Below are 26575 nucleotides of genomic sequence, written 5' to 3' on the forward strand. Positions count from 1 at the left end.
ATTTAGGACAAATTAAATCAGTCAATAAATAAATTAGCTTTCAGAATAATTATAAGATTATCAAAAATTCAGAGATTATTAATAGTTCACATTAAAGTAGATATCATAGCCATCTTATTAGTATATCAGAAGTGAGTTCATTGTAGACTCACAAAATTCTGTGTCAAAAGGTAACCTATGTAGTTTTTCTCATTATACATTTACTTGGTGCCTACTGTATACCAGGTATGGGGCCAAATATGAAGATACACATATAAGCAACACAAACTGCTAGTTTTGAGGCACTTACAAAGTACACTATGAGGAGGAAGTAAAGGCAATATTTACTTCTCTAGCGGGTCAGCAGATGCATCAATATACTGTGAAAAATTCCATGATAGAGATGTGGCAGGTGCTCTGAGGACACGAAAGAGGAACAGAAAACCATCCCAGAATGTTCTGGGGAGGCTTCTTAAGAGAGGCAAGATTTAAATTTTAAGAGATTTAAATGTTATGGAATAGTTACATGGGTGGCAAAGAAGGGGAAGGGGACTCCACACAGAGAAGAAAATGAGCAATGTCTTGGGGGTCATCATGGTTTTTAAGGGAACTATTAGGAGTTCCTTGTATAGGAGTTTAAATTACAAGGCAGGAGAGGAAGCCAAAAGGTTGACTTGGTAGGGGCCAAGGGTAGGCCAACCCAAGGTGAGCCACTTTGGCATGAACACTATTTTGCATTAAAATCAATTAAAACCCAGCAGATACAGGAAAACCTCCTTACCTCCCCCTCAACTGCCAGTTTGTACCAGGAAGAGTGCTATTAACAGCGATTCCCTTTCACCTAAAATACTTCTCTGCATAATAGGGCAACCTTTGTTTTCCAGACATCTCCTTTCACCTTCCTGCTAATGGTCCTTCTTCCCTTTGTATCCTCAGACCCTTCAGCTGTCTCTAGCTCATTTAAGGTTCATGTTTGCTCATTGTCTTTGAAATTTGCATGCCTGTGTAGATTCTCCATAGGTTAGCTATTTAATTTTCTCCACTTAATCTGTCTCATGTCAATTTGATTCTTAGTCCAGTTAGACCAAGATTCTTCCTCCTCACCAACCTGGAATAGATAGGTGCAAGATCACCTTGCATGTCATATTAAACAACCCGAACTTTATCTTGAAAAAGTTGGGAAGCCATTGATGGTTTTAAGCAAGTGAATGGTGTGATCACATTTGTATTTTAGCCGGATCTCTCTGGAAGCAGTGTGGAGATTGATAGATCTGCATTATTAGAAGGGATAGCCAAGACCAAAGTCCCCAGGGTAGAGATTATGATATCTGAACTAGGATAGCAGTAGTAGTAGGGATGGAAAGTAGGAAGCAAGTGAATTCAAGAAATATTTAGGAGGTTAAATTGGCATGATTTGGTAATAAGTTAGATTCTGGAGTTGTAAAAGAGAGGAGTCAAAGCAGACCGTATGCACATTTCTGGTTTGGGTAATTAGGTAAGTTCTGTTGTTCACTGTGTAACCCACCTTTCAATATCAGGAAGCGGAACTAGGTATTCTCACGACCAAAGAAAAACAAGCCAAGTATATATGTAAAGGTATTATAAAAATCAAAGTCATACTCAACTATTTCAGGTAAATGTACCTGAGGAAACTATTTGAAATTTTCTTTCCTGTTTTGGAAAATATAGGGATTTTGCTTTTCAGAAATAGAGGCTAGAAAAATTCTTGATAATGATTTCATTAACATCTTTCTGCATTTATAAATAAATTCAAGGAAACTTTAGTTAAATATCTATTGTTATTTGGGTTTAAATATGTAGTATACATAATTTAAACCCCAATTGCCAAAGGATTATTTTAAAACTCAACCATATCAGAAATTAATGTCTTTTTCTTTTTTTAATTTTTGTTAGCATTTATTTTTGAGAGAGAGACAGAGACAGAGTGCAAGCAGGGGAGGGGCAGAGAGAGAGAGGGAGACACAGAATTGAAGCAGGCTCCAGGCTCTGAGCTGTCAGCACAGAGCTGGATGCAGGGCTTGAACTCACCAAACCGCAGGATCATGACCTGAGCTGAAGTCGGACGCTTAGCCAACTGAGCCACCCAGGTGCCCCTCAGGTGTTAATTTCTTATATTACTAAATGGAGAGTCGAAAGATCCTCTTAAAAGTTTATGAAACAAGTTCTACTCCCAGGTATATACCCAAGAAAAATGAAAACATGTATCCACACAAAAACTTGTATATGAACATTCACAGGAGTATCATTCATAATAGCTGAAAAATGGAAATAACCCAATGTCCATTAACTGATGAATGGATAAACAAAGCTGGTACCATACAATAGAATATTATTTGACAATAAAAAGGAATGAAGTACTGACACATGCTACAATGTGGATGAACCTTGAAGACATTATGCTAAGTGACAGAAGCTCCTTACAGAAGACCACATGTTATATGACCCCTTTTTGGAGAGTGACTGCTAATGGCATGGAAATTCTTTTGGATGAGAGAAATGTTCTGAAATTGATTGAGATGGCTGCACAACTCTGTGAGTATATTAAAAACCATTGATTGATTTGTAGACTTTATTTTTTCTAATGCTTATTTTTTTTATTAAGAGAGAGAGAAAGACAGGCAGAGTGCAAGCAGGAGAGAAGCAGAGAGAGGGAGACACAGAATCTGAAGCAGGCTCCAGGCTCCGAGCTGTAAGCACAGTGCCCAACGTGGGGCTCAAACCCACGAGCTGTGAGATCATGACCTGAGCTGAAGTCAGACACTTACCCGATTGAGCAACCCAGGCGCCTCAGATTTGTACCCTTTAAATGGATGAATTGTATTGTATGTGAAATATATCTCAAAGCTGTCTTAAAACATTTTTAAGGTGACGGGGCGCCTGGGTGGCTCAGTCTTTAAGCGGCCGACTTCGGCTCAGGTCATGATCTCACAGTCTGTGAGTTCGAGCCCCACGTCGGGCTCTGTGCTGACAGCTCAGAGCCTGGAGCCTGTTTCAGACTCTGTGACTCCCTCTCTCTGACCCTCCCCTGTTCATGCTATGTCTCTTCCTGTCTCAAAAATAAATAAAACGTTAAAAAAAAATTAAAAAAAAAACATTTTTAAGGTGACATAGCAAGAAGTTTAATTATATTTTATATTTTTATAATATATATTTTTATATATTATTTATAAAAGATTATATATATTTTATAAAGTTATAAAAGCAAAATATGGAGAAAAATTGTGCCAGCTACCAAAAATAGGAAGGTTGTATAATTAAGGTAAACCATCATATGTGATAGCTGCAAGCTGGTAAATCAAAAATTAGAGGGGTACCTGAATGGCTCACTCCGTTAAGTGTCCAACTCTTGATAGCGACTCAGGTTGTGATCTCGCTGTCGTGAGATTGAGCCCTGCATTGGGCTCCGTGTTGAGCAGAGCCTGCTTGAGATGCGTTCTCTCTCTCTCCCTCTCTCTCTCTCTCTCTCCCTTCCCCCTGCTTGTTCGTGCTCTCTCTCTCTCTCAAAATAAATAAACTTCTAAAAAATTAGAAAAATAAGCATAGAGACACTGAAGTAATCACCATAATTAAAAACAGAAGTAGTTAAACGTTGATTGCTTCTGAGAATGGGAAGGGTAGGACAGTGGACTATCATTTTTTATGATAGGCTTTGTTTTTTTAATATTTATTTATTTATTTTTTTACATTTATTTATTTTTGAGAGGCAGAGAGACAGAACACAAGTGGGGAGGGGCAGAGAGAGAAGGGACAGAATCCAAAGCAGGCTCCAGGCTGTGAGCTGTCAGCACAGAGCCTGACACGGGGCTCGAACTCACAAACTGTGAGATCATAACCTGAGCCGAAGTCGGACACTTAACCAACTGAGCCACCCAGGTGCCCCTATGATAGGCTTTATTTGATTATTAACCATTTATTACGTGGTAAAATTAATTTTAATAAAGAAATTAAACACATAAAACCACACATAGCATGTATTTGTATGCCATTTTAGCTATGATAGTGACCAAACAATTAAAGCAAATGTGGATATGTACAAATCTGATTACATAAATCCCATTTTTTTGCCTCTTCTCCCAAATTCTGAACCCACCCAATTAGTTTATCTCTGACTACTATATAGCTTACCATCAAAAATACTTTGAAGGGCGCCTGGGTGGCTCAGTCAGTCGAGCGTCCTGCTTTGGTCTGATCTTACCATTTGTGGGTTTGAGCCCCGCATTGGGCTCTGTGCTGACAGCTCAAGGCCTGGAGCCCTCTTCGGATTCTGTGTCTCTCTCTCTCTCTCTGCCCCTCCCCTGTTCACGCTTTGTCTCTCAATAATAAATAAATGTTAAAAAAAATTTTTTAAATACCTTGAGAACATTCTTATTCTGTGTGCAGTTCATCTGAGTGAAATAACCTGAAGAGATAAGTGCTTTTAAAAGGTCTCTGCAGAGGGCCGTGCCCAGAGCTTGCTCTTGGTCCTACGTAGGTGGGCGTGGAAAGGCTGACTGAGAACAGGTTTGGCACATGGGACATTTGAAGAGGGCAGGCGTGGGTTAGGGGTCAGGTGTATCAGAGAGCGTGAGGCAGCATAAGGACAATTAACCCCTGAAGGCAAAAAGGGATGTGGATGGAGGCACTATACTGCTTCTTTACAGTTTTTGCCTAGGTACTTTCTGGCTGCTACTTAAATTTCTCTTCTGTGCTTCATATGGAATTCTCCAAATGTGGTGTTTTCAGGTAGCTGGAAAGGGGGTAGAGCTAAGAGCTTTAAAAGTCATACTAAGCTCATCATTTGATTTTAATATCTTTTTGGAAAAAGGAGACTTGTATTTCCCCCCATTGGGTTAATTTAGTAAGATCCATTTTTCTTGAATCCCCAGTGACTACTTGTTCATATTTCTTTGTTAAAGCTGTATTATGGTTTAGGATTTTTGTTGTTTAAATCTCCAAAGCGCTCTAGGAACCCTTGCATTGGCTTTGTGTTTTGGAGGCAAAGGAAAAATGATCTTCTGCTTTACTTTTGGAATCTGCAGAGCAACTCTGAGATCCCAGGTGAAATTGGTGTTTGGAAAAGGGAATTTGGGGGACTAAGGTTGACCCTGAGCCCCCAGGTCACTGTTCACATTTACAAAAGCAAACCTGGTATCCCCAATTGCTTTTCTCTTGAGGTTGGCTTAACTTTATTTATCTTCTGTCTTGGGTCACTGCCCCTGAGGTGCTTCAAAAGCAAAACCCAAAAGACTCAAAACAAAGAAAGTTAAACCAGATTCAAGGAAAAAATGACCTGGCAATCTGGGTTCACTTTTACAAAGACAGAAAGTCACTTCAAGAGTTCCATAGAATGGTTTTAAGTTGGCCTAGATTCATTGTGTCAGTTGCATAAAGTGGTCTCAACAGGTCCAAGACCCCAAGTTTCTTGGGGGGTAGACCAGGAGTGAGACAGGATAAGAAACTGTCAGCAAGCCGAATGCTTTGACACACATGAATTCTTCAGTGATTCTGAAGCGATTCAACTATTTTGAGCATATAAATGGGACCACCCATGCAACCATTTCTTTCCTTAAGGCTGAATCTTATTGTTTGCTGGACACACACAAGGAATGCTGAGGAAGTGAAACTTACAACTCACTTACAAATATTGGCATAAATCTACTTTATGTTATCAGATTAGTTATGAAGGGTATTTTTGAATCCTTGGTGAAAAAAGAAGTTAGGATACTAATTTTAGGTAATCTTATAAATCATGATGAGATAGAACTGAGGCATATTATTTTGCTATTCATTTTTGTATGATCCATACTTTGCTTACTTCCCAAAAGGATTTAAGGTAGAATTACTTTACTTGACTATTGGAACAAACCCATTTATAGAACTTAATACCAATTTTCATTATAATATACCTGACTTTATCCTTTAATAAGTAATTGTAAAATTGCTTTTGAATAATCTAGGGAAGATTTTTGTTTTTGTTCATGTTTGATCTACATCTTTGAATTTCAGGCATATATGTTAATTAATAAATTCACCTGTCAAAGCTGTGTCTTACTGTTTATTTATAAGACTGAGAGAGATTTTGTGTAATTAATAACAAATGTATTGTTTGTGTACTGCCATCTGAAGGGAGCAAAGCTTAAGGTAGAGAATTGAGGTTTTCCATAATTTAGGTTTTAATATTAAGGATATAGTGCATCCTGTGAAACCTGACCAGATGTGAGAGGTAGACCCCAAGGCTATGACTGTGTAGAGTGAAGGTGAGCATCAGTGATTTTTTTTCTGGCACCACACCAGTTTCTTCATCCCTTCCTATCACACTGTGGCTCCAGAGCAGTTGTGTTCTTTTTAAACCACTCAAAAAACCAGGGAACATACCTTTTGGTCAAAGCAGGCATGGGTAGCAGCCTATAAAAATGGGCTCATGCCGTAACTGCCTGGCATAAGGTTAGGTAGGACCCAAGAATAATGTCCTAGCTTTGTGTTATATCTTTTGTTTCAGTGGATCTGTACTTTAAAAAGTGGGATTATATCAAACTAAAACGCTTTTGCAGAGCAAAGGAGACTGTCAACAAAACAAAAAGACAACCTAGCGAATGGGAGAAGATATTTGCAAATCATACATTTGATAAAGGGTTAATATCCAAAATATGTAAAAAACGTACACAACTTAGTGTGGGTGTGAAAGTGTGTGTGTGTGTTTGTGTGTGTGTGTGTGTACACACACTAAACAATCCAGTTAAAAATTGGGCAAAGGATTTGAATAGACATTTTTCCAAAGAAGATCTACAGATGGCCAATGGGCACATGAAAAAGTGCTCAACATCACTAATCATCAGGGAAATGCAAATCAAAACCACTATGAGATGTAACCTCACACCTATGAGAATAGCTGTTCTCAAAAAGACAGAAAAATAACAAGTGTTGGCAAGGATGTGAAGAAAAGGGAACCCTTGTGCACTGTCGGTAGGAATATAAATTGGTGCAGCCACCATGGACAGCAGTGTGGAGGTTCCTCAAAAAATTAAAAATAGAACTGTCATAAAATCCAGCAATTCCACTTCTGGGTATTTATCCAAGGAAACAAAAACACCAATTTGAAGAGCTGTATACACCCAGTATGTTCATTGTGGCATAATTTATAGTTGCCAAGATAATGGAAGCAACCTAAGTATCCATCAACAGTATCCATCAACAGATAAATGGATAAAGAAGCTGTGGTGTGTGTGTATATATATATATATATAATGGAAAATTGCTCGGCCATAAAAAATAATGAAATCTTACTATTTGTGATAACATAAATGGACCTAGAGAGTATTATGCTGAGTGAACTAAGTCAGAGAAAGACAAATACTGTATGATTTCACTGTGGAATCTAAAAAAACAAATGAGCAAAGAAAACAGACATAGACTCATAGGTACAGGAAATAAATTGGTGGTTACCAGAGTGGGGAGTGATTGGGGGGGTTGGCACACTAAGTAAAAGGGATTACTTAGTTGTACAGACTTCCAGTTGTAAAATAAATAAATGATGGGAATGTGATGTACAGCATAGGATATATAGTCAGTAATATTGTAATAACTTTGTATGGTGACAGATGGTAACTAGACTTACCTTGGGGATCATTTTGTGATGTATAAAAATAACAAATCACTACAATGTATACCTGAAACCAATAGGATATTGTATATCAATTATACTTCAATTTAAAAAAGTGAAACAGGACCTTGTAATAGTTAGGGATGAAGGACACTGATAGACCGTTCAGAAATATTAGTGCTTTCTCTAGGAAGATGATTTAACTCTACTAACATTAGACTCAATTCTTTACTTTGAGGGAAGCTATTTTCTTTACCAATGCCCCAGGGAAAGACTGGGAGCAGTGGAGGGAAGTCAGTTGACTGCATTCACTCACCCTAGTTTGTCCACAGACCAACGTTGACCTTTTTCAGGAAGCTGTGAGCATCAGCCAGAGAAGTCTGTAGGGTGTTCAAGTTTTATACTTTGAGAAGCCTAAGGAAAAAGCTCCCAGGTAAACTTGGAATAGTCTGGCATCATCAATTAAGTAATAAGTTAGTTACCTCTTGAATATCTCTTGAGTGGTTACACTCTGTTGGACACACTATGAGTTTGGCTGCCTAGCTTTATGAAGTTTGTTTCTATTTACTTATTAAATGCAATATTCTGCTTTTGAAAAATCCTTACACACATGGAAATGAGAAATCAGAATATGGGATCAGTGTGCTTCCTGGCCCTGTATTTCCTCTGCACTCATGTGTATGCATCCTTTGGGGCACAGACACAGAATGGTGCTGGAGTCTATAGCCACTGGGTTTGTTGGCTGAGAATAATGAGCAACCAATCACTTGCTCCTAAGAAATCAGTAGCTTCTATCTTCATGCTAAATTGATTGGAGCTTACCTGTATGTTAACTAGCTGGACTTTCAATGAAAATTTGAGGGGCGCCTGGGTGGCTCAGTCAGTCAAGCATGACACTTCAGCTCAGTGATGATCTCGCGGGTTCAGTGAGTTCGAGCCCCACGTTAGGCTATGTGCTGACAGCTCAGAGCCTGGAGCCTGCTTCATATTCTATGTCTCCCTGCCCTTCTGTTTCCCTCTCTCTCTCTCTCTCTGAAAAACAAACATTAAAAAGAAAAAAGGTGGGCAGTCAATATTTGTTGAATGAATAAATGAATCTTATCTAAATTCTTGGCCTTTTATCCACATTGGTAATATATTACTTAACCATGAATGTGCAGACTTATGCAGATTTCCTTAGATATCTACAAGTTAATGATGCACGGTGAGTATTTCTACAAAGTATTAGTATAAATTTGAAAGTATGTAGATTAGACTTGTCTGCATGGAGGCAGGCAGGTTAAATTTTATGGTTCCGGTTATTTCTAGTGATAAGAGACTTGCATATGAATATCTGAAAATTGTGAAATTTTAAGCATTTGTGAAATTTGTGAAAATTGTAAGCATAGTATTTCTTTATCTGTTTTTGTGCTGTTTTGTGAAAGAGTCAATTCTGTATTCACAGCTGGAGTTGGTGTAGGTTTTAAATTCATTAAGTGGACTCCTCCTTTCCCACCTGGGGGTAGATCAGCCCAAGAGAAAAAGAGACTTATTTTAAGGCTTCTTCCTCTTCCAAATCCCAAAGGTCATGTTGCTAATGCCTTCTGGAAAGAAAGGGAGATTACAGCCAGTATATTAAGTGGTTACTTTCTGCTGACTGTGCGCATGCCCACACACACTTGTGCAAACATACTTATACCTAAAAGAAGAATCCTTCAAAATGAGGCTTTTGTTAACAACTGTGTGAGGAGTATTTATTATTGAAATTTATTTTAATATATAAATAGGCAAACTTTATTTCTAACTCAGAGTTAATACGTGTCCATTGTGGGATGTTATGAAAATAAAGAAGACGACAACAGTTGCCCATAATCCTACCACACAAATAACAACCATTCTTAGCATTCAGTCAGATTTGCTTCCAGTCTTTTTTGATGGGTTTTTATGTAATTTTAGTAGGAACGTTTAGCATAAGCATCTTAACAGATACTTAAAATTTTGTGTGAACATCAATTTTAATAACTACATGATATTCATCTTACAGATAGATACACCTTACTACTTAACCATTCTCTTAATATTGAGATTTGGACTGTTTTCAGGTGTTTTTTTCCCGTTCAGTTTTTTGATAACACAAATAACATTTTTGAGATTAATATCATTGTTCTCTACCTTTATTACTGTTTCCTGAGGTTCGATTCCTAGAAGTAGGATTACTGAATCAAAAAGAACGACCATTTCTATAAAGTTCTTAACCAGGTATTACAAAATCACATTCCAGAGATGTTATGCCAGTTTTCATTTTCACCGTGGGTGTGTGTGAAAATAACTTTTCCCTCCTTTCACAAGGAGGGAAAACTGTACTTGTTGCCAAGCAAGAGTCAAAAATTACACAGAAGTTTAAATAAATTTAAACTTTAAATAACTTCTCTCAGACAATATATTCTTTTAACATTGTTTCGGTGTAGATCCTGTACCCATGTTTTAACTTTGGATGTAGCCTAGAATATTGTCCAAAGGAAAATAGAGTGGTTTTTATTTTATTAGTAATAGTTAATATTTTCATTATAGAATTTTCACCCTTTTACAGGGAAGTCTCTATGTTAGATAAGAAAAGAGTCAAACAAGTCCATTACCTTCCTATAGAAGAGCTAGTTTCTTGTAACCTTTGTTTAGGTTTTAATCACCCCAGAAGTTTTATCCCTCTTAGGGCCGATGGGTTGGCTCACATGTCCTATGAGTAAATACAAATGCTTCCTTCAATTGGAAGCAAAACCAGTATACCCCTTACTTATAAAGTGAGTTAAAAAACAAGAAGAAAGAATAATATAAAAACTGAAGGAAGGTAGTAAGTAAAGTATTTAGCTTTCTGAAACAATTCAAATGGGGATAGGAAGTTGGTTTTAAATGGCTTAAGGGAGATTAGGGTTTTAAAGTTGGATAAGGAGTTTGGTGCTTTGGTTTAGGCATGGCATTGCTTTTAAAAGATTACTTCCATATTTGACAACAATTCTCACTGGAGATTATAAAGCAAATAGTCAATTTTAAAACACTATGGAATACAAGAGGGCTTCTTTTTGTTGTTGTTTGTTTATACAAAATGATTGCCTAGAGTTAACAGGCTGAGTCCTGAAGCCCACATTTCATAACACTACTGAGGATCTGTCACCAGGGAGAATTCAGCAGAGGTTGTTTAATGCACTTAATTGAGATTATCTGAGCTTTTGGTTTAAATTACTTTGGGAAAAGTCTAGGTACAAACGGCTTCTTTGAAAGGTAAACATACTTAACCTCTAAGAAAAAAGGTTCAATTTAAGTTCTTTGAAATTCTTCAAACAGGTAGTAGCACCAACCCTTACTAATTAAATGAGTATAAACTGAATAATGTGTAAAGATTAAATCTCCATACATCAGTACAAGTGTTAATATAATTCTATGAACAGTGTGTTTATTATCGTACACTTGTTTGAAAATGCAATCAGGTACCGTATTAGAAAATCATCCGCTGCCAATTTAGGAATTTCAAAAGTAAAAAGATAGTACATGCTATTTTGGTTATAAAGTATAGTTAACGATAAAGTTTAAAAATTGAATTCCTTATTCTGTTCCACCTAGGAAGGAGGGCACATTAAGATCAAGGATCAAGAATGACATATACTTTATGTATTAGCTGTGGATAAATACTCAAAAGTTGGTTTAACATTTTTGCCCTGTCTTCCTCAGCTCCTTGACCTGTTTATGGTTTGGGATTGGTCTACTTATCTAGCTGATTATGGACAGCCTGCTTCTAAGTACCTTCGGGTGAATCCAAACACAGCTCTTACTCTTTTGGAGAAGTGAGTATATTCTGAAAACATTTTTGCATAACATTTTAGCATTTTGTGATTTAGTGATGATTGAAGAACTAGAGATTTTCAACAAAAGAGAAATGTCTAAATGGAGCTTAAAAGCTCAGTCCATTTTAATGGCCAAAACATAAGCCTCTTTCTTTCTTGGTGCAGTGTTGGTGTAGTTTTTATATGAGATTGCTGTTTATGTTCATGTGAACAAAAATTTTCCTATTGCATCCTCAATAGCAGGCTTAATTGGCCTTAGGAATATGTTTACTGGAGATGAGTGAGAATTGGAACTTTTTTTTTTAATGGCATAACACAGAAAAGAAGGTGTTTTGTAAAATGTGGCTAGCAATTGGCATGTTTGCTGTCAATATCCTACCATGATGGACTTAGATTCTTTGTGCAGATAGAGAAGTATGTGATAAAAAAAAAAATAAATAGAGAAAATAAAATAGTAAGAACTGAAGTAACAGGACATTTGCTGGTGCATCTTGTCCAATTAAAAATGACAGAAGTTTAGGGGTTACTTTTCTGTCACTATGTGACAGATTTTCCTTTTGCTTAATCATATTTCATTTTAGGTATCAGTATGAAAAATATCTATTATTTTCCCACATTTCAAATGTCTGTGATGTATTTGATGTGAGAGGACAGAAAGAACTGTTTAAAATAAATGTAAATTTACCATATCATGAAACACTACTGAGGCCAAAAATAATACTGAGGCCAAAAATAAATAAATAAATATTGCTTTAAATTTTCTAATGTTATTTTTCTTTCACCTTGTTTTGCTATGAATGTGATTTGCAGAGTCCATAGAGGGTATGTATTTTAGCATACTTTGTGGAATGATATTAGAAAATAGTATGATATTAGAAAATGTAACATACTTTAGATTTACATACTAATGCAAAAACACTACTTCATATAGAATGTAAAATAAAGCTGCTAATTTTTTGTGTGGTTGCTATCTCTGTATTTTTATTAGTACCTATTTTCTTTGAAGAATATTTTTCAAGCATAGGACTGGTGTGAGATAATTCAGAGCATGCCAAGATAATTTACTTATGAGAGCATAGCTTTTAATTTCCTTTTACCAAGCCTCTCCATTCACATATATTCCTAGGATGAAGGATACTAGCAAAAAGAACAACATATTTGCTCAGTTCAGGAAGAATGATCGAGACAAACAGAAGTTGATAGAGACAGTCGTGAAACAGCTAAGAAGTTTGGTGAATGGTATGTCCCAGCACACCTAGACTTCGATTGCACTCAGTGACACCAAATCTGTGATTCAACATTGATCTCTAACAGGCACAGGTCATGATACAGTAATTTGGTTGCAGAATTAAAAAATGGAATAGAAAAAAGACACTAATGAGAGATTAAACAAGAAACAATAAAAATATCATTTCTACGGATTTTTAAATAATTGGATACTATTTTATATGTGGAAAAGGTGACATTAATTTTTTTCACTTTTAGGGAAAAAAGGTAAAACATATAAATCAGGTCAAAAATTGTATATGAAATTGATTGTAAATACATTAGAAAAACCTTATATGCTTCTACATATAAGTATTTTTTTCTATTCAGACTTGAATGATTTTTCTGGGTTCTTTTCATCAGTATCCAGTTTTGGAATGCAATCATGTCTGATATGGGAGTATTTCACTGTCATTTTGTGACTGTTAACTTTTATTTTCATCTCAATATGATTTAAGTAAACTAAATTTTCCAGTTCTGCAGATTCAGCAGGGGGGTGGTATACAAATCTTTAAAGGTCCCTGAAATCAAACTTGATTTCTGTAAGAATATGAATTCTTTGTTCTCCTTGGATGGTTTAATTTAATGGTTCTGAATATGAAGAAAAGGTGTTTGGATTTTCTTGAGATGCAGTGTTGCTGTTGAGCAGGGTTAATATTTCTAACTATATTGTTTGTAGCTGACCCCATTCTAGGATTTATTTGGTTTGGTTTGGTTCAAGTTAAAAGAGGGCAGGAACGAAGTGGGGTAAGCTACTTGACGTGCTGCTTGTGCTAGGGTAGATATGTTCCTACACACAGAAGTTGCCACAGGGCTCAGGTTCCTTTCTTCAGTAGCAGATCTCAGTACCTGTCCGCGGTATGGAAACAAGCCAAACCAAATGAACTCTGGAAAATCTAAAATGAACATACATTTTCTTCTGTGTAAATTACCACCATGGTCCTAATGATAATATCAGTCTGATCGCAACTTTCTTCTCATTGTATTTAAGCTGAATATTTCTTTTCCATTTTCAGGATTTATGCCTGTAAGAAACTTATACTTAACTCTGTAAAATAAGTGTAAAGAATTATATGTACATTTCTTGATTTTGTGATGAAATATTAAAAATGTTGAGCAAGTTGAAAATGCATTGCTATTGCATCTATTCAGAGCTTCCTGATTTAAAATTAACTGCTTCCTTCAGAAAGACTGTTGTTATTCCCTAGTTATTGGAATGGGGAGTGTCACCAAAACAAAGATACAAGTATTTATTGACCGCCTCAATCCTAAAGTACTGCACATTAAAAAAAAAAAAAAAAAAAAACCCACATGGAGAACATGGTAATTCTTCAGGCACAATAAAATCTGGAAATTAGAAGAGAGCGGTGAACAGCTAGCTCTTTTTGAAGACTGTGGAATGTGGCTGCCCCTCGCGCGCCTTACCCAGCCCTGCAGGGCATTCGGGATGTCTCTCTCTGGCTTTCTTTGAGGCGTCCCCGGATCCGGAGAGACGCCGCCTTAGGACTGCTTGGAGTAGACCACCGTGGGTCCATGGCGGTGATGGTGTGGGGTTCCCTTTCTTCTATAATACATACAACATCCCGCCCCCTTCCCGCCAACCCGCGGGTGGCACTGTAGGGACCCGCACGAACCTTGGGGCATTTGGAGCCCTCGGACGGACCCACACAAAACGGAGAAGAACCAGGTAGACTGACTGGGGTCGAGCGGGGTGGCCTCCGGAGTGGGAAGGAACAGTAAAATCGGCCCTTGAGACCCGTAGGGCGCCCGGAGATCTCTGCCTCTGGTGGGACTAGGGTAGAGTCTCAGTGAAGCTCTGGGCAGCAGTGACACACACGACCATGTTTTGAAGGGGTCCCGAAGTGGTAGGTCCGAAACCGGGGCGGTGTGGGGATGTCCGGGAATCTCGACCCCGGCTACCCCTTGTAGGTGCTTGCAATGCGAGGCATCTAAGACCCCGGTTTCCCTGGGAATTGAAACAGAGCAAAGGGGATAACCCTTTAACCTTGGAGTGCCGAAAGGGGAAGGGGCACCTGCAACCCCGAGGGTGGGGATGCCACAGAGCCCGCGTTAGCCGAGAGCGCGGGGTTCGCCCACCCGCGGGGCTGCGGCGTACAGCCGGGCACTTCTGGCGCGAAATCGCAGGCCCCGCCCGAGGATCGGCGCGGGGCGCGGCCCCCAGCCCAGCCCGAGCGCCGCGGCGGCTGCCACTCCTTACTCCTCGTCCCTGGGTGAGCGTGCCGCTGCCCACCGCCTCCAATCACTACTCTGCTCGGAGGGCTTTAAATATGCATGGGCACGTCACGTTGTATGAGTCGGGACCGGTCCGTAGGGAGGGAGCCAATATCTATATAAATGTGGCCAGGGTGGGCTGGGAAGAGAGGGAGGTGGGGCGGGGGTCTACAGCCCCGGTGACCGCAGCCCAAGTTGGCGACACCGGTGAGTTGCTCCTCTCTCGGCTCTCCCTCGCTGCTTCTATCAAAGGAGCGCTGACCCGGGGAGGAGGTGGGAGGTGCCGCGGGTGCCGGGCGCCCCCGGTCCCCAGGCAGCCGGCACCCCAGCGAGGACCTGGCATTTGGGCCCAGAAGGCGTCGGACTAGAGGAAGGCACGTTCCCTAAGGGCGTGTGGTCACTGCCGCCTTCTACTACCGGTCTGCTTCTGGAGCGAAGTCCCTGTCCGAGGTTTTAAATCTCGGTTTTGGTCCCCAAGCCCCAGGCCCTTTCCGGACCGAACAGGTGAGCACTTCGTGCTACCAGCGCCCCAGCTCTCGCGCCCCCAGTGCTCCGAGCCGCCTGGCCGCCCCCCCGCAGGCTCGCCATGTTCCCCTGGGGGCTGAGCTGCCTGTCAGTGCTGGGGGCAGCGGGCACCGCTCTCCTGTGCGCCGGCCTGCTGCTCAGCCTGGCCCAACACCTCTGGACGCTCCGCTGGACGCTGAGCCGGGACCGGGCCTCCGCCCTGCCCCTGCCCAAGGGTTCCATGGGCTGGCCCTTCTTCGGCGAAACGCTGCACTGGTTAGTTCAGGTGAGTGGCTCACACCCCATCGTGCTCTCACCCCGACATGACCCCTTCTTCCCTGACTCCCACGGGACCCTCCTCGCTCTCAGTGTGCTCCCAGGGTTCGTAGCCGGTCTCGTCCTATCGCCCAGGGCCCCAGAGAGCATACACGGCCCTCGCCTTTGTCCAGCTGCTCCCTCGAAGGGACCGTATGTCACCGGGGTTCTCCCCAGCGCTACTTAAACACGACACGACACGACGCCAGGGTGAACAGAGGGGTTCTAAGAAGCATTCGCTCTATACCCTGCAAGTACATAATCAGGAAGCCCGGGCGCTCTCAGCCATGAGCCCTCGGGCTCTCACATCCCCATTCTGAGCCTCAGTCTCTTCTTCGCCCCAATGGGAACAGGAGAATCTGCATTTCAATAGGGTAGTCGCGAGGCCCATTTGAGACTCGGTTTTGTAGAGACTCCACGCGCCGGCCTGGAGCAGGGAGTTGTTACCAAGGGGCGGTTGGGAGGCCTGGGCCAGACCCCCAGCCGAGACCCAGCAGCTCCAGCCTCGCTCCGCCTCGCTTGCAGGGCTCTCGCTTCCACAGCTCCCGCCGGGAGCGCTACGGGACAGTGTTCAAGACGCACCTGCTAGGCAGGCCGGTGATCCGCGTGAGCGGCGCCGAGAACGTGCGCACAATCCTGCTGGGCGAGCACCGTCTGGTGCGCAGCCAGTGGCCGCAGAGCGCGCACATTCTACTGGGCTCGCACACCCTGATCGGCTCAGTCGGTGAGCCGCATCGGCAGCGGCGCAAGGTGAGCCAAAACCTGCGATTCCTGGGCACTTATTGTGGGTCAGGCCGGGGCTAGGTTTCAGGGGCACACTTGGAAGCTGGCAGAGCCCCCTGGCTAACCAGTGGTGGCTTTGGTCCAGTCCCTTACCTTTTGCCGCTTTGGGTTATAAGGCTAGGACTGGGACTTAAGGGACATTTCATCTCCAATCTTCTATGTGTGGATGATACCAGAATGGGTGGGGAAAAGGGACCAGAAAGCCCCCCTTGGAGAGGGACCAGGGACGACTTCCCGGAGGAAGTGGCAGCTGGAACCTGGATGGATGGGAGAGACTGTAAACATCAGAGATTTAGAGTCTGGGAATGGCGATAGCAAAAGCCAACACATTTAGGTCTGGGCCGCTTAGAAGAAGAGAAGGGGACCGACATTGGCATTCTGGTGCCTCTGGAATCGCGGAGCAGAGGAAGCCGGACCATGGCCAGTGCTGACCCCGCGGGCTTCCCACAGGTCCTGGCTCGAGCGTTTAGCCGTGCGGCGCTGCAGCGGTTCGTGCCCCGCCTGCAGGGGGTGCTACGGCGCGAGGTGCGCTCCTGGTGCGCGGCCCGCCGGCCGGTTGCTGTCTACCAGGCCTCCAAGGCTCTTACCTTTCGCATGGCTGCGCGCATCTTACTGGGGCTACGGCTGGACGAAGCGCAGTGCGCGGAGCTGGCCCGGACCTTTGAGCAGTTTGTAGAGAACCTCTTCTCGCTGCCCCTGGACGTACCCTTCAGCGGCCTGCGCAAGGTACTGCCGCTCTGGCCTCAGACCTTCCTCGTGGGGCTTCCCAGCGTGGGTGTGTCTTCCAGGCGAAGACCAGTCTCTCTGCGCGCCCCACGCGTCGCCTCTCCGGGGGAACCGAGGGTTCGCCCAGGGTGGGGAGGTGGCATGGTGTGGCGGTGGGCGTCGGGGCTGGCCTCTGTCCTCACTGGCTGTGCGATCCCAGCCTCTCCGGGCCGCGCCTGCCGGGCCCGCGCGCTCGACCCAGCAGTCGCTGGCTTCCTGACTTTGGGTCTCCGTGGTGGGCACCCAGGCCGTCATCCCAGCACGTCTCCAGAGCGGTGCCCCCTGGCCCGGCCTCCAGCGCCTTTGTGGAAGCCCGGATGGCTGCGGAACCGATGGGAGCACTAGCCCCGCAGACACTCCCCCGGCCTAGCCCGGGTCGGAGAGGTGTGGGTGCCGGCTTCCCGTCCGCGGCCCCGGCCCCACTGATTTCTGGATCAGAGAACCGCTGCTTCTTCAGACCTCAGAGCTGTGGGCCAGGCCCAGAGAACAACCAGGAGGGCCGAATTTGCCTTTTCCTTGTCTGTAAGCTGGGGCTTCTCACTGTCCTGATGCCTTGGTTTTTGTTTCCCCGAATAAAAAGAATGGTTATGTATAAAGGGGCATGCTGTAGGCTGATGGCTTTGAATGCTTTTTCTGATTTAATCCTCTCAGGCTGCAAAGTGTTAGTATTCTTATTTTACTGGTGAAGAAACTGAAGCTCAGAGGTTAAGTGACTTACCCAAGATCACACAGCCGGCCAGCAGAGGCGGGATTTGAACCCCATCTCCTATGATCTGAAAACCCAAGTGCTCAGATGCTTTTGCTGTGCTTGCTCCCTGAACTGCCTACCTCTTGCCCACCTGCTTACAGAGGCTAATGCTTAGACCCACCTCCAGTAGTGTTCTCTAAGCCAGGGCTCTTTTGGATCCATTAAAGTGTGCCTTCCTGTCTACACTGGTGCCCACTGCCCCTGCCTAGTCTAGTGAAGGCAAAGGGCAATGGACTGATTTCACCCCACCAGGGACAGTATGGAATGTGATCACCAAGAGAGAATTATGTGTAGAGATGGTGGATAAATTCCTGAGCATTTATTGAGCTCCTGCTATGTGCCAGGCATGAAGCTAAGCTGAGAAACTTGACACCTGGATCTCAGTGGACCAGAGCAGCCCAAGGAAGAAGATTTGGGGGTTAGGTGTGCAGGCCTGGCCCCCTCAGACTTCCTGTCCCACCTCCCCTCTCTCCCCACATATCAGGGCATCCGGGCACGAGACCAGTTACATCGGTACCTGGAGGAGGCCATCGCAGAGAAGCTTCATGAAGACAAGGCTGCCGAGCTGAGTGATGCCCTCGACATGATTATCCACAGCACTAGGGAGCTGGGCCATGAGCTCTCAGTGCAGGAGCTGAAGGTAGGTGGTGGGAAGGTTTTACTTCTCCCCCTTTTGCATTCCTAGCAGGTCTCCATACACATGCTACATCCTTTCCTCCCGGCCCCTAGCAGAGTCCTGTTTGGCTCCACTTTAAGCCCTGGGAACTCCTTAGGGGGAGGGGAAAGGGGAGACATGGGTTCCAGCCATGGCTTAGCCATACCCACCAGCTCTGTGGCCTTGGGCCAGTCACCATCCCTCTCTGTAGGAGTGTGGAAAGGCATGAATTCTCGGCCCTTACTTACAGGTTCTGGCCACAAACAGACCTGCTCACCCACCCCCTTCTCTGTCACTCCATGCCTTTGCCTCTGCAGTCCCCAGTCTATGAAACCCCCTCCACTCCTTTTCTCTACAAACCCTAAGGGCTCAGGGTCAAACTCCATATCTTCCTTGAAGCTCCCTCTTCTTCTGGAAATTGACATTCTCCTTCCCTGAGCCACCTTGTCACCTGGCACCGCTAACCTCTTTGGCCACTGCGTGGTCTCTCCAAGTTTAGAGCCCCTCCCCATGTATGCATAGAGCACAGGCAATGGAAGTAAGGAGAGAAGCTTTGGAATGGCCCCCAGGACCTGCTGGAGAACACAAAAAGGAGTGGAGAGGTTGGGGAGGCAGGGGAAAGTTAGAAATGGGAACACCTCAACCCTTCCAAAAGCAACTACCAGTCTTTCTGAGTTAATTTCCCACTTTCCAAGACCCATGCAGGGTAAGGCTCAGCCTTAGTTTCTTCTTTGAGAATGGAGCTAATAATCTGTCTCCTGACTCCTGGGGTTATGAGAGCTGCAAGAATCCAGGGGGTTAGAAGTAAATGAGTCCTGGGAGAGCCCCTGGATAGGAATAGTTCCTAGCTCTGCAAAGGAGTGTTTGACAGGGTGTGACAACACCCTCCAGGTTCTCAGGAAGAAACCCACTGATCAGGAATCTTCAGTTCTGGTCTGGGCATCAGGGGCAGGCCAGGCAGATTAGGCCTGGCCAGGAAGGATACTGGGACTCCCCATGTTGTCCAGGGCGGGCAGTTAGCCTTGGACCAGGTCATTCATTCCACAGATATTATGATATATCTATTTGGTGTCAGGCTCTACACTGGGACTGAGGATATAGCGGTGAGCAAAACACAGCCCCTGGCCTTGAGGTGTGGGAAGGGAGGGGTACACATTCATCCCGTGATCAAATAAATAAATGTATAAACACAAACTGTGGGTGCCACTAGGAACGAAGACACCAGGAGCTGGGAGGGCAGAGGGAGGCAGTAAGTGCTGGGGCTTGGAGGATGAAGCCCTCCTCTGTGCTTACTAGTCAGTGCAGACCAAGAAGAGGTTTAATCACTCACTGGACCACTCCACCCAGCTGGAGGAGGAAGCCCTGATGACTCCTTTGCTTGGAGGCTGGCGCCGCTGCTACAGGTGCCTTCCTCTGTCCTCCTCCCATCCCAATTCACTGTCAGGACGCCCAACAGGGATTCAGGCAGCACCACCAGGTGGTTTAGAGCACTGGACTCCTGAGCCCGGCCGCTGGGACTACCTTGAGCGCCTCTTGGAGCCTGTTTCCACTTCTGTAAAACGAGGGCAGTAATTGTGCCTTACAGGGTTGGGATGAGAATCAAAGGAGTAACGCTTAAAGCACTAAGAATAGCACACAGAATAAGTTCCTCGCGTCTCTGGGAGCCCTTCCAAAGTAAGTGGATAGATCCTGGTTTGGGCCGTTGCTATATGTGGCTTTCTCAAGGGGCAGACTTGGGATTCGATCGACTCGGGGCCTGCTTACGGAGCCGCCACTCTGGCTTTTGCTCAACGGTAAATTTGGGCCCTTTGCTCCCCAGCCATAGGGCCGGGAGGCCTTGCGGCCAGGGCCCGCTGCGGGAGACTCAGCGCCGCCCGGGCTGTCTTGCAGGAGACGGCTGTGGAGCTCCTCTTCGCCGCCTTCCTCACCACGGCCAGTGCCAGCACATCCCTCGTCCTGCTGCTACTGCAGCACCCGGCGGCCGTCGCCAAGATCCGGCAGGAGCTGGCGGCGCAGGGGCTGGGGCGCGCTTGCGGCTGCGCGCCGGGGGCCGCGGGGGGCGGCGCGGGGCCCCGGCCCGACTGCGGCTGCGAGCCTGACCTCAGCCTGGCGGCGCTGGGCCGTCTGCGCTACATCGACTGCGTGGTCAAGGAGGTGCTGCGCCTCCTGCCGCCCGTGTCCGGGGGCTACCGCACTGCGCTGCGCACCTTCGAGCTCGACGTAAGTGCGCGCGCCGCCCCGCACCCCGCCGCCTCCTGCCGCGGGGTCTACCGGGCGGGGTCGACCGGGCGGGGTCGGGGGGATTAGGACCGCGTGGTCACCTCTTCCCGCCCCCTCCCCCCCCCCCCCCCGGGGCCTCCGATTTCCGCCTACGAAGGGCGTCGAGCCTGGCGTTTACCGGGAAGCACGGTTGAGGGGGCGCGAAGCCTGGCGCCTGGTGAGCGGATAAGACTAGGAACCCCGCCTACTTGAGCTTTCAGCGGCGGTGAGGGTCGGTCAACTCAATCAGAACCGAGTTTTAGAATAAGACATTCTTTTCTCCGCGCAGCACTCCCGTTAGCCAGTGAGTGTGGGTGGGAAACAAGGAGAGCCCCCAACTGTGTCCCTACCCCACCCTCTGCTGCCTCACAAGCAAGGAATCGGCCATTGTTAGCCGGATCTGGCTCCATTTGTATTAAGCCCTTGGTCAATTCCCTCTTCGCTCTGGGCCTGTTTGCTCTCTGGAAGGAAGTAGTCTTGGTCCCTTCCAGTTCTGACACGTCAGTCAGGTGGTGTCAGGGCTGGGCGGCACAGTGGCATCATCAGAGTGGAGCCATAAACTTGCGAAACTGAGGATGTTTGCCTGAATGGCTGTCACTGCGGTCACCCTCGACCCCCAGCTCAGTCGCTGGGCGGCTCCCAGCAGAGATGGGGCACTCCCTTCCCTGACCCTCGCTTTAAACAGCCAAGGAACATCTGTGGCCCATTCCACACCAGGGGTGGAGTGAACCATAGCCACCAGGATTCTGCCCTGGAGGAAATCATCAGGAGAGAAAGGAGGCCAGGGCCTATACTTCATCCCAAATGGATGTGAGGAAGATAGAGATCTGTAGTAAGGAATGACACCAAAATGTTTTGGGGGCTGACATTTGAAATGGAACAGCACACCAGCAGAGAGGGGGACCATTCAGACAAAGGTGGGTGGAATCATGAGGTGTTTAGAAGTGTCTTGGATGCTGCATCTTGGAATTCAGACTTTATTCTACAGTCTCTAAGGGAAACAGAGGAAGAGGAGCACAGGTCCACCAGGGGGAGCAGAGGGAGAGCCATTGTCCAGTTTACAGATGGGAAAACTGAGGCCTAGAGAGGAGAGAGAGAGAGAGAGAGAGACAATGTTTTTTGGTGATTCCAAGATCTGTCACCTGTTGAGACCCACTGAATAGACATCCTGAAGCTATTCAGGCTAGGGAAGCAGGAGAGTTAGGGGGTTGGAAGACACATCAAAAAGTAGAATAGTTGAAAAAGCTGAAGTTGGATAGAGGAAACATGAAGGCTGCCTTACAACCTTTTAAGGATGCCTGGGTTTGAGTCCCATGTTCGCTTCCTTAAAGTGTGGCTACCACACCTGAATATGATTGTACAGCAAGTGGAATGGGGGTGGGAGGGTGTTCGGGTAGAGAGTCAGTTTTCAGTTCAATGCAAAGAAGAACCTTATAATTGAGATCATAGAGGAATGAGGGTCCCTGTCATTTGTGTTGTTCCCGCCCACGCAGAGAGTGGGTGCAGAACTAGAACTTAGGTCTCTTGATCTAATGTCAGAAGAAAAAAGAAAGGCAAGCAAAACAAAACGAAACACTGAAGCATACATAACAACAGATTACATTTACTGACCATCGATATATATGCCAGACTTATTCTATTCTCACAACAACAAAACGGGCATTTTTGTTCCTGTTTTACCAGTTAAGAAACTGAGGCTCAGAGAGATTGAATATCCATCCTAAGGTCACACAGCTCAGCAGAAAAGGAGCTGAAATTGGAACGCAGAGCGTTCTCCTAGCTTCCGGGTTAGATGAACGTTCCTGCCGATTTTTGGAAGCCTGTTGTTTGCACCCGGGGTGGAGGGTCGGGTCGGGCCTGGGTCCCAGGTGCCTCGTGGTCAGGTGGGTCTCCTCATTCCCCGCAGGGCTACCAGATTCCCAAGGGCTGGAGCGTGATGTATAGCATCCGGGACACGCACGAGACGGCCGCAGTGTACGGCAGTCCGCCTGAGGGCTTCGACCCCGAGCGCTTCGGCGCGGCGGGCGAGGAGTCGCGGGGCGCCTGCGGCCGCTTCCATTACATCCCCTTCGGCGGCGGAGCGCGCAGCTGTCTCGGCCAGGAGCTGGCACAGGCCGTGCTCCAGCTGCTGGCGGTGGAGCTGGTGCGCACGGCGCGCTGGGAACTGGCCACGCCTGCCTTCCCCGCCATGCAGACCGTGCCCATCGTGCACCCGGTGGACGGGCTGCGGCTCTTTTTCCACCCGCTCGCGCCTTCGGCGGCGCGAGATGGGCTACGCCTCTGACCCTCTGCGCTTCGGAACAAGGCTTGGCCAGCGGCAGCGGCGCGCTCTCAGCGCCGCCCATCTGCGGCTTCTTAGGTTTCTTAGTGCCGGGCAGGGCGCTCGCTCACTCGCTCAACAAACGGTCACCGAATGCAGCTCTGTGCCAGACTTTGAGGGCGGAGGAGCGCGAGCCCCCGCCACTGCGCCCACGGAGCCCGGGAGAAGCGCCCAGGCCGGTGGGAAGGTGCTTCCTGGGCTCTGAGCCCTGAGGAAGGAAAGGTCCTGAGCCCAGCCTCTTAAACCTTTACTAGGTTTGCTAACAGGGATGGAGGGAACAGATCTTCACTAGGAGCTGCGGGTCCTCGCCTCCCTGTGCCAAGCCCAGGAGGTTGCATGGATCTTGGGGCCGCGGGGACGATTGCCAGGGGAGGGTTGGACCGTGCCAGAGACCCAGCGAACGCAGCTGGGACCTGCAACCCTTGGGAGGACGCGCATCTCCTGTCTGGCTTTGGGCTACAGTTAAGACATACCGAGAAGGCGCCCAACGGAAGGCCCTCAGGGAGCGGGCCTCGGCTTGGGACCCGCGGCCACTCTGCTGGTCTCAGTCTCAGCAGAAACATGACTGTGGGCTCTCCCAGGGCTCTGAACAGCTCAATATCATTGGATTCTGCTGGTGACTTCTTAAAAGAAAAATTCCTTCTTCGAGAACGTGTTTAATCTTTCCACATATACAAGGGAGAACAGGCACATGGAGATGTCTCTAAGGCTGGATTATTTTCATGGGAGGTTGAGACATAATCAGAGAGGTTTGGGATATTTCTAGCGATAACAGAAAGGCCAAGAAGGAAGTTTCCCGGCAGCAGTTGAGCGAGGAGGCTAAGGCTTAGCTGGGCAGCTGCTTCCTGGTGGGAAAGTGATGGAGGTTACCCAGGAAAGACCCACCCCAGAGTATGCCCAGAGCTGTCCTCCTGAGCACATCCCAAGAGCTGGGCTGAGAATTCTCTCTGTAATAGCTGGCTGCAGGGACCTTCCGGTTTACTATCTCAACCCCCTCCATGGCATAGGAGAAACAGAAGACTTCCCTGAGGAACTAGCAATGCGCTCCTGGGCTATTTGGCCAGTGGACTGGCCACCCCGTCTGGACTCCTCTACCCCATCACTTACTCCTTGCTCAGGCCTCTGGGCCTGTGGCTACCATGTAGGGCTCAGCCCTTTGTCCTTTCATAGTGATCCCTATGGCTTAAGGACTCTGACACAGGGGTTTCCACTGGTGTTTAAATCGAAGCCAAGAGCCTCCAGTGGCACCATTCCCAACAGCCCACTGCAACCTGCCACCCATCTTCAGACAGGCCAGGGCAGCTGGACATGATGGGTGAGCCAGGGAAGTTGCCGCCCAGGCCCCAAGCTGACCCCTTAGTGAACCAGAAGGAAGCTAGTGCCCTCCTGACCTTATGCTTAAGGTGGATCCCGGGCCAGAAGGAAAGGGGGAAGCAGCAGGCGCAGGCAGGGTCAGTAGCTCAAGAGCGCAGCGGGCCCTTCCGAGAGAGCTCGGCTGACACTGCCATAACCCCCATGCAGGGCAATTCATCACCCACTGCTGATCACAGGCCCGGCGCCAGGCCATGGGCTCTGGGAGGCAGTGGAGCCAGCAAAAGTGGCAGAACCGGGGCCTGTCCTCAGGCTGCTCCCTGAGGCTGCAGACAACATCCGGGCTGAGAAGCTCCACCAGGGGGAGGGGGCAGGAGGATCGAGGCTTGGGGTGGATTCCGACTCGGGGGAAGAGAGGAGAAACATAGGAAGGAGGTTCTCCAAAGCCTCCATGGTGTATGTGGTAAGAGACCTGGTTTATCTGCTCTGGGATCGGTACTAACTATAAGCTCCAGTAGGGGCAGCTTCAATTTCCCAGCGATACATCATTTTCAGTAATGTCAGGGAATATCTGAGCTCCTGTTTCAGTAGTTCCAGATTCTCTGAGGAAGGAGCATACTGGTTCTTGCCCTCACGGGCTGCATATGCTTACGAAGGAGGTAGATAATAAAGAAACTAGAAAGCGAAAGAGCAAGAGTATGTCAGACGGTGGTAAGTGCTGTCAAGAAAATAAAAGCTGGCTGTAATACCTGGTACCTGGGGGCTAGACTCTGCAGGGTGGGAAGGTGGAAGACTTCCGTGAGGAGGTGACATGTGACTTCGGAAGGAACCAGCCAGCGGTGATCTGGGAAAGGTGCTCCCCAAGCAGAGGAAAGAGCGAGTGTAACACCCTGAGACAGGAATGGGTGCCCAAGAAGTGGAAAGGGATTGGAGGGTAAAAGGTGAGGAAGGGTGCTGGGAACTGACCTGACTGGGGTCTCCCTCTGGGTCCTCACTCCCCTCCTCCAGCAAAAAAACAAAAACAACAACAACAACAAAAAACAAACAAAAAACAAAACAAACAAAAAACAAACAAAAAAAAAACCCAAAAAACAAAAACAAAAACAACACACTCTCCACCCCCAACCCTTAGCAACCGGGAGGCTATTTTGTAAACATCTTGGAAATATTTTGTTTTCCCGGGAACCAATCCTCATCCCGCCCACCACCACTGAAGAAAGCTTGGCAAGTTTTCTAATCAAAGTTCTTATCGGGTTGATAATTTATTGACCTCTTCCCCCATTCAAGATGTTCTTTAATGATCTTCACTTTCACATTTAATCCTTTCCTGCCTGACAACCCCGCTGGACGACCCCGCGTGTCTCGATGGGCAGATTTATTAGAACTCTCCCCCTCCCCCGGCAATTTCCAGCACGCAGGCCCCACTCATCTTGTGACCCGGCGCGCGCTGAACTTGGCGAGGTGGCCTTGCAGAGTTCACTCGGATGTCACGGTCCGGGCTGCAGGGGTCACAGGCAGGTCAGGCCAGAGGATTGGGAATGGGCCCCAGGTCACGCCCCCGCTCGCCAGTTTTGCTCACCGGCCCGAGCGCTGTCTAGAAAGGGGCGGGCCCAGGATTTCTGCGAATCACTTCTGGTGCGTCTCGCGCGGTTCCTGCCGGTGCCCAGAAGTTGGCTGGCACCGTTTGCAGTCGCCAAACGGTTAGATGAAATGACGGTGGGAAAGACCCTTCTCTAGAGCCTCTGAAACACCGAGTAGGGTTATGCGGGAAACGCAGACTGCCAAGCAAGCTCTGTGGCGACTCCGGCTTGGAGCGTTGCGGGACCGTGCAGTCCCTAGGACTCCACATTTTCCAATCCCGCCAGCTTTGGGGACCACCGCGGGAGGGTCACGTATTTAACAGCTCTTAGGATCAAAGAGTTTTCCATTTACAAAGGACGCCTTCCGAGGCGTGCGGCGTGCTCCTGCAAAAGCCGGCGTTTAGTTTTAAACAAACGTATTCTGTTTCGTTTTCCGCGCGGCT

The 26575-nt window shown here is 46.6% G+C and overlaps 2 protein-coding genes across 10 annotated transcripts in view; both read left to right on the forward strand.

Moving 5' to 3' along the window:
- The window catches only part of EXOC6 (exocyst complex component 6), a 227951-nt gene extending 214159 nt beyond the window's left edge, over positions 1-13792 (forward strand). For 6 of the 9 annotated variants that reach the window (XM_045438226.1, XM_045438232.1, XM_045438229.1 and 3 more), the window contains 3 exons: positions 11282-11394; positions 12205-12216; positions 12521-13792. In XM_045438226.1, the coding sequence (XP_045294182.1) occupies positions 11282-11394; positions 12205-12216; positions 12521-12653 (258 nt within the window). In that variant the 3' untranslated portion in view covers positions 12654-13792. The remainder of the gene's footprint in view (positions 1-11281; positions 11395-12204; positions 12217-12520) is intronic. The other 3 variants (XM_045438227.1, XM_045438224.1, XM_045438233.1) reach the window with 1 other exon arrangement.
- Positions 13793-14733: 941 nt separating this feature from the next.
- LOC123576835 (cytochrome P450 26C1) lies at positions 14734-23889 on the forward strand. The gene is made up of 6 exons (XM_045438236.1): positions 14734-15682; positions 16237-16461; positions 16945-17220; positions 18492-18647; positions 20553-20882; positions 22828-23889. Exons 1-6 carry the CDS (start codon positions 15479-15481, stop codon positions 23203-23205), a joined length of 1569 nt encoding a protein of 522 aa, XP_045294192.1. The 5' UTR covers positions 14734-15478; the 3' UTR covers positions 23206-23889.
- The last annotated feature ends 2686 nt before the right edge of the window (positions 23890-26575 follow it).

This window comes from Leopardus geoffroyi, chromosome D2 (genome assembly GCF_018350155.1).
Source record: "Leopardus geoffroyi isolate Oge1 chromosome D2, O.geoffroyi_Oge1_pat1.0, whole genome shotgun sequence".
In the NCBI taxonomy this organism is placed as follows: Eukaryota; Metazoa; Chordata; class Mammalia; order Carnivora; family Felidae; genus Leopardus; species Leopardus geoffroyi.

What these genes read in the sequence shown, in the direction of transcription:
- LOC123576835 (XM_045438236.1), top strand. Translation starts at nt 15,479, where the DNA reads ATGTTCCCCTGGGGGCTGAGCTGCCTGTCAGTGCTGGGGGCAGCGGGC. An exon ending in CGCTGCACTGGTTAGTTCAG is followed by an intron (nt 15,683 to 16,236) that starts GTGAGTGGCTCA and finishes CCTCGCTTGCAG; the next exon opens with GGCTCTCGCTTCCACAGCTC. An exon ending in TGCGCACCTTCGAGCTCGAC is followed by an intron (nt 20,883 to 22,827) that starts GTAAGTGCGCGC and finishes CATTCCCCGCAG; the next exon opens with GGCTACCAGATTCCCAAGGG.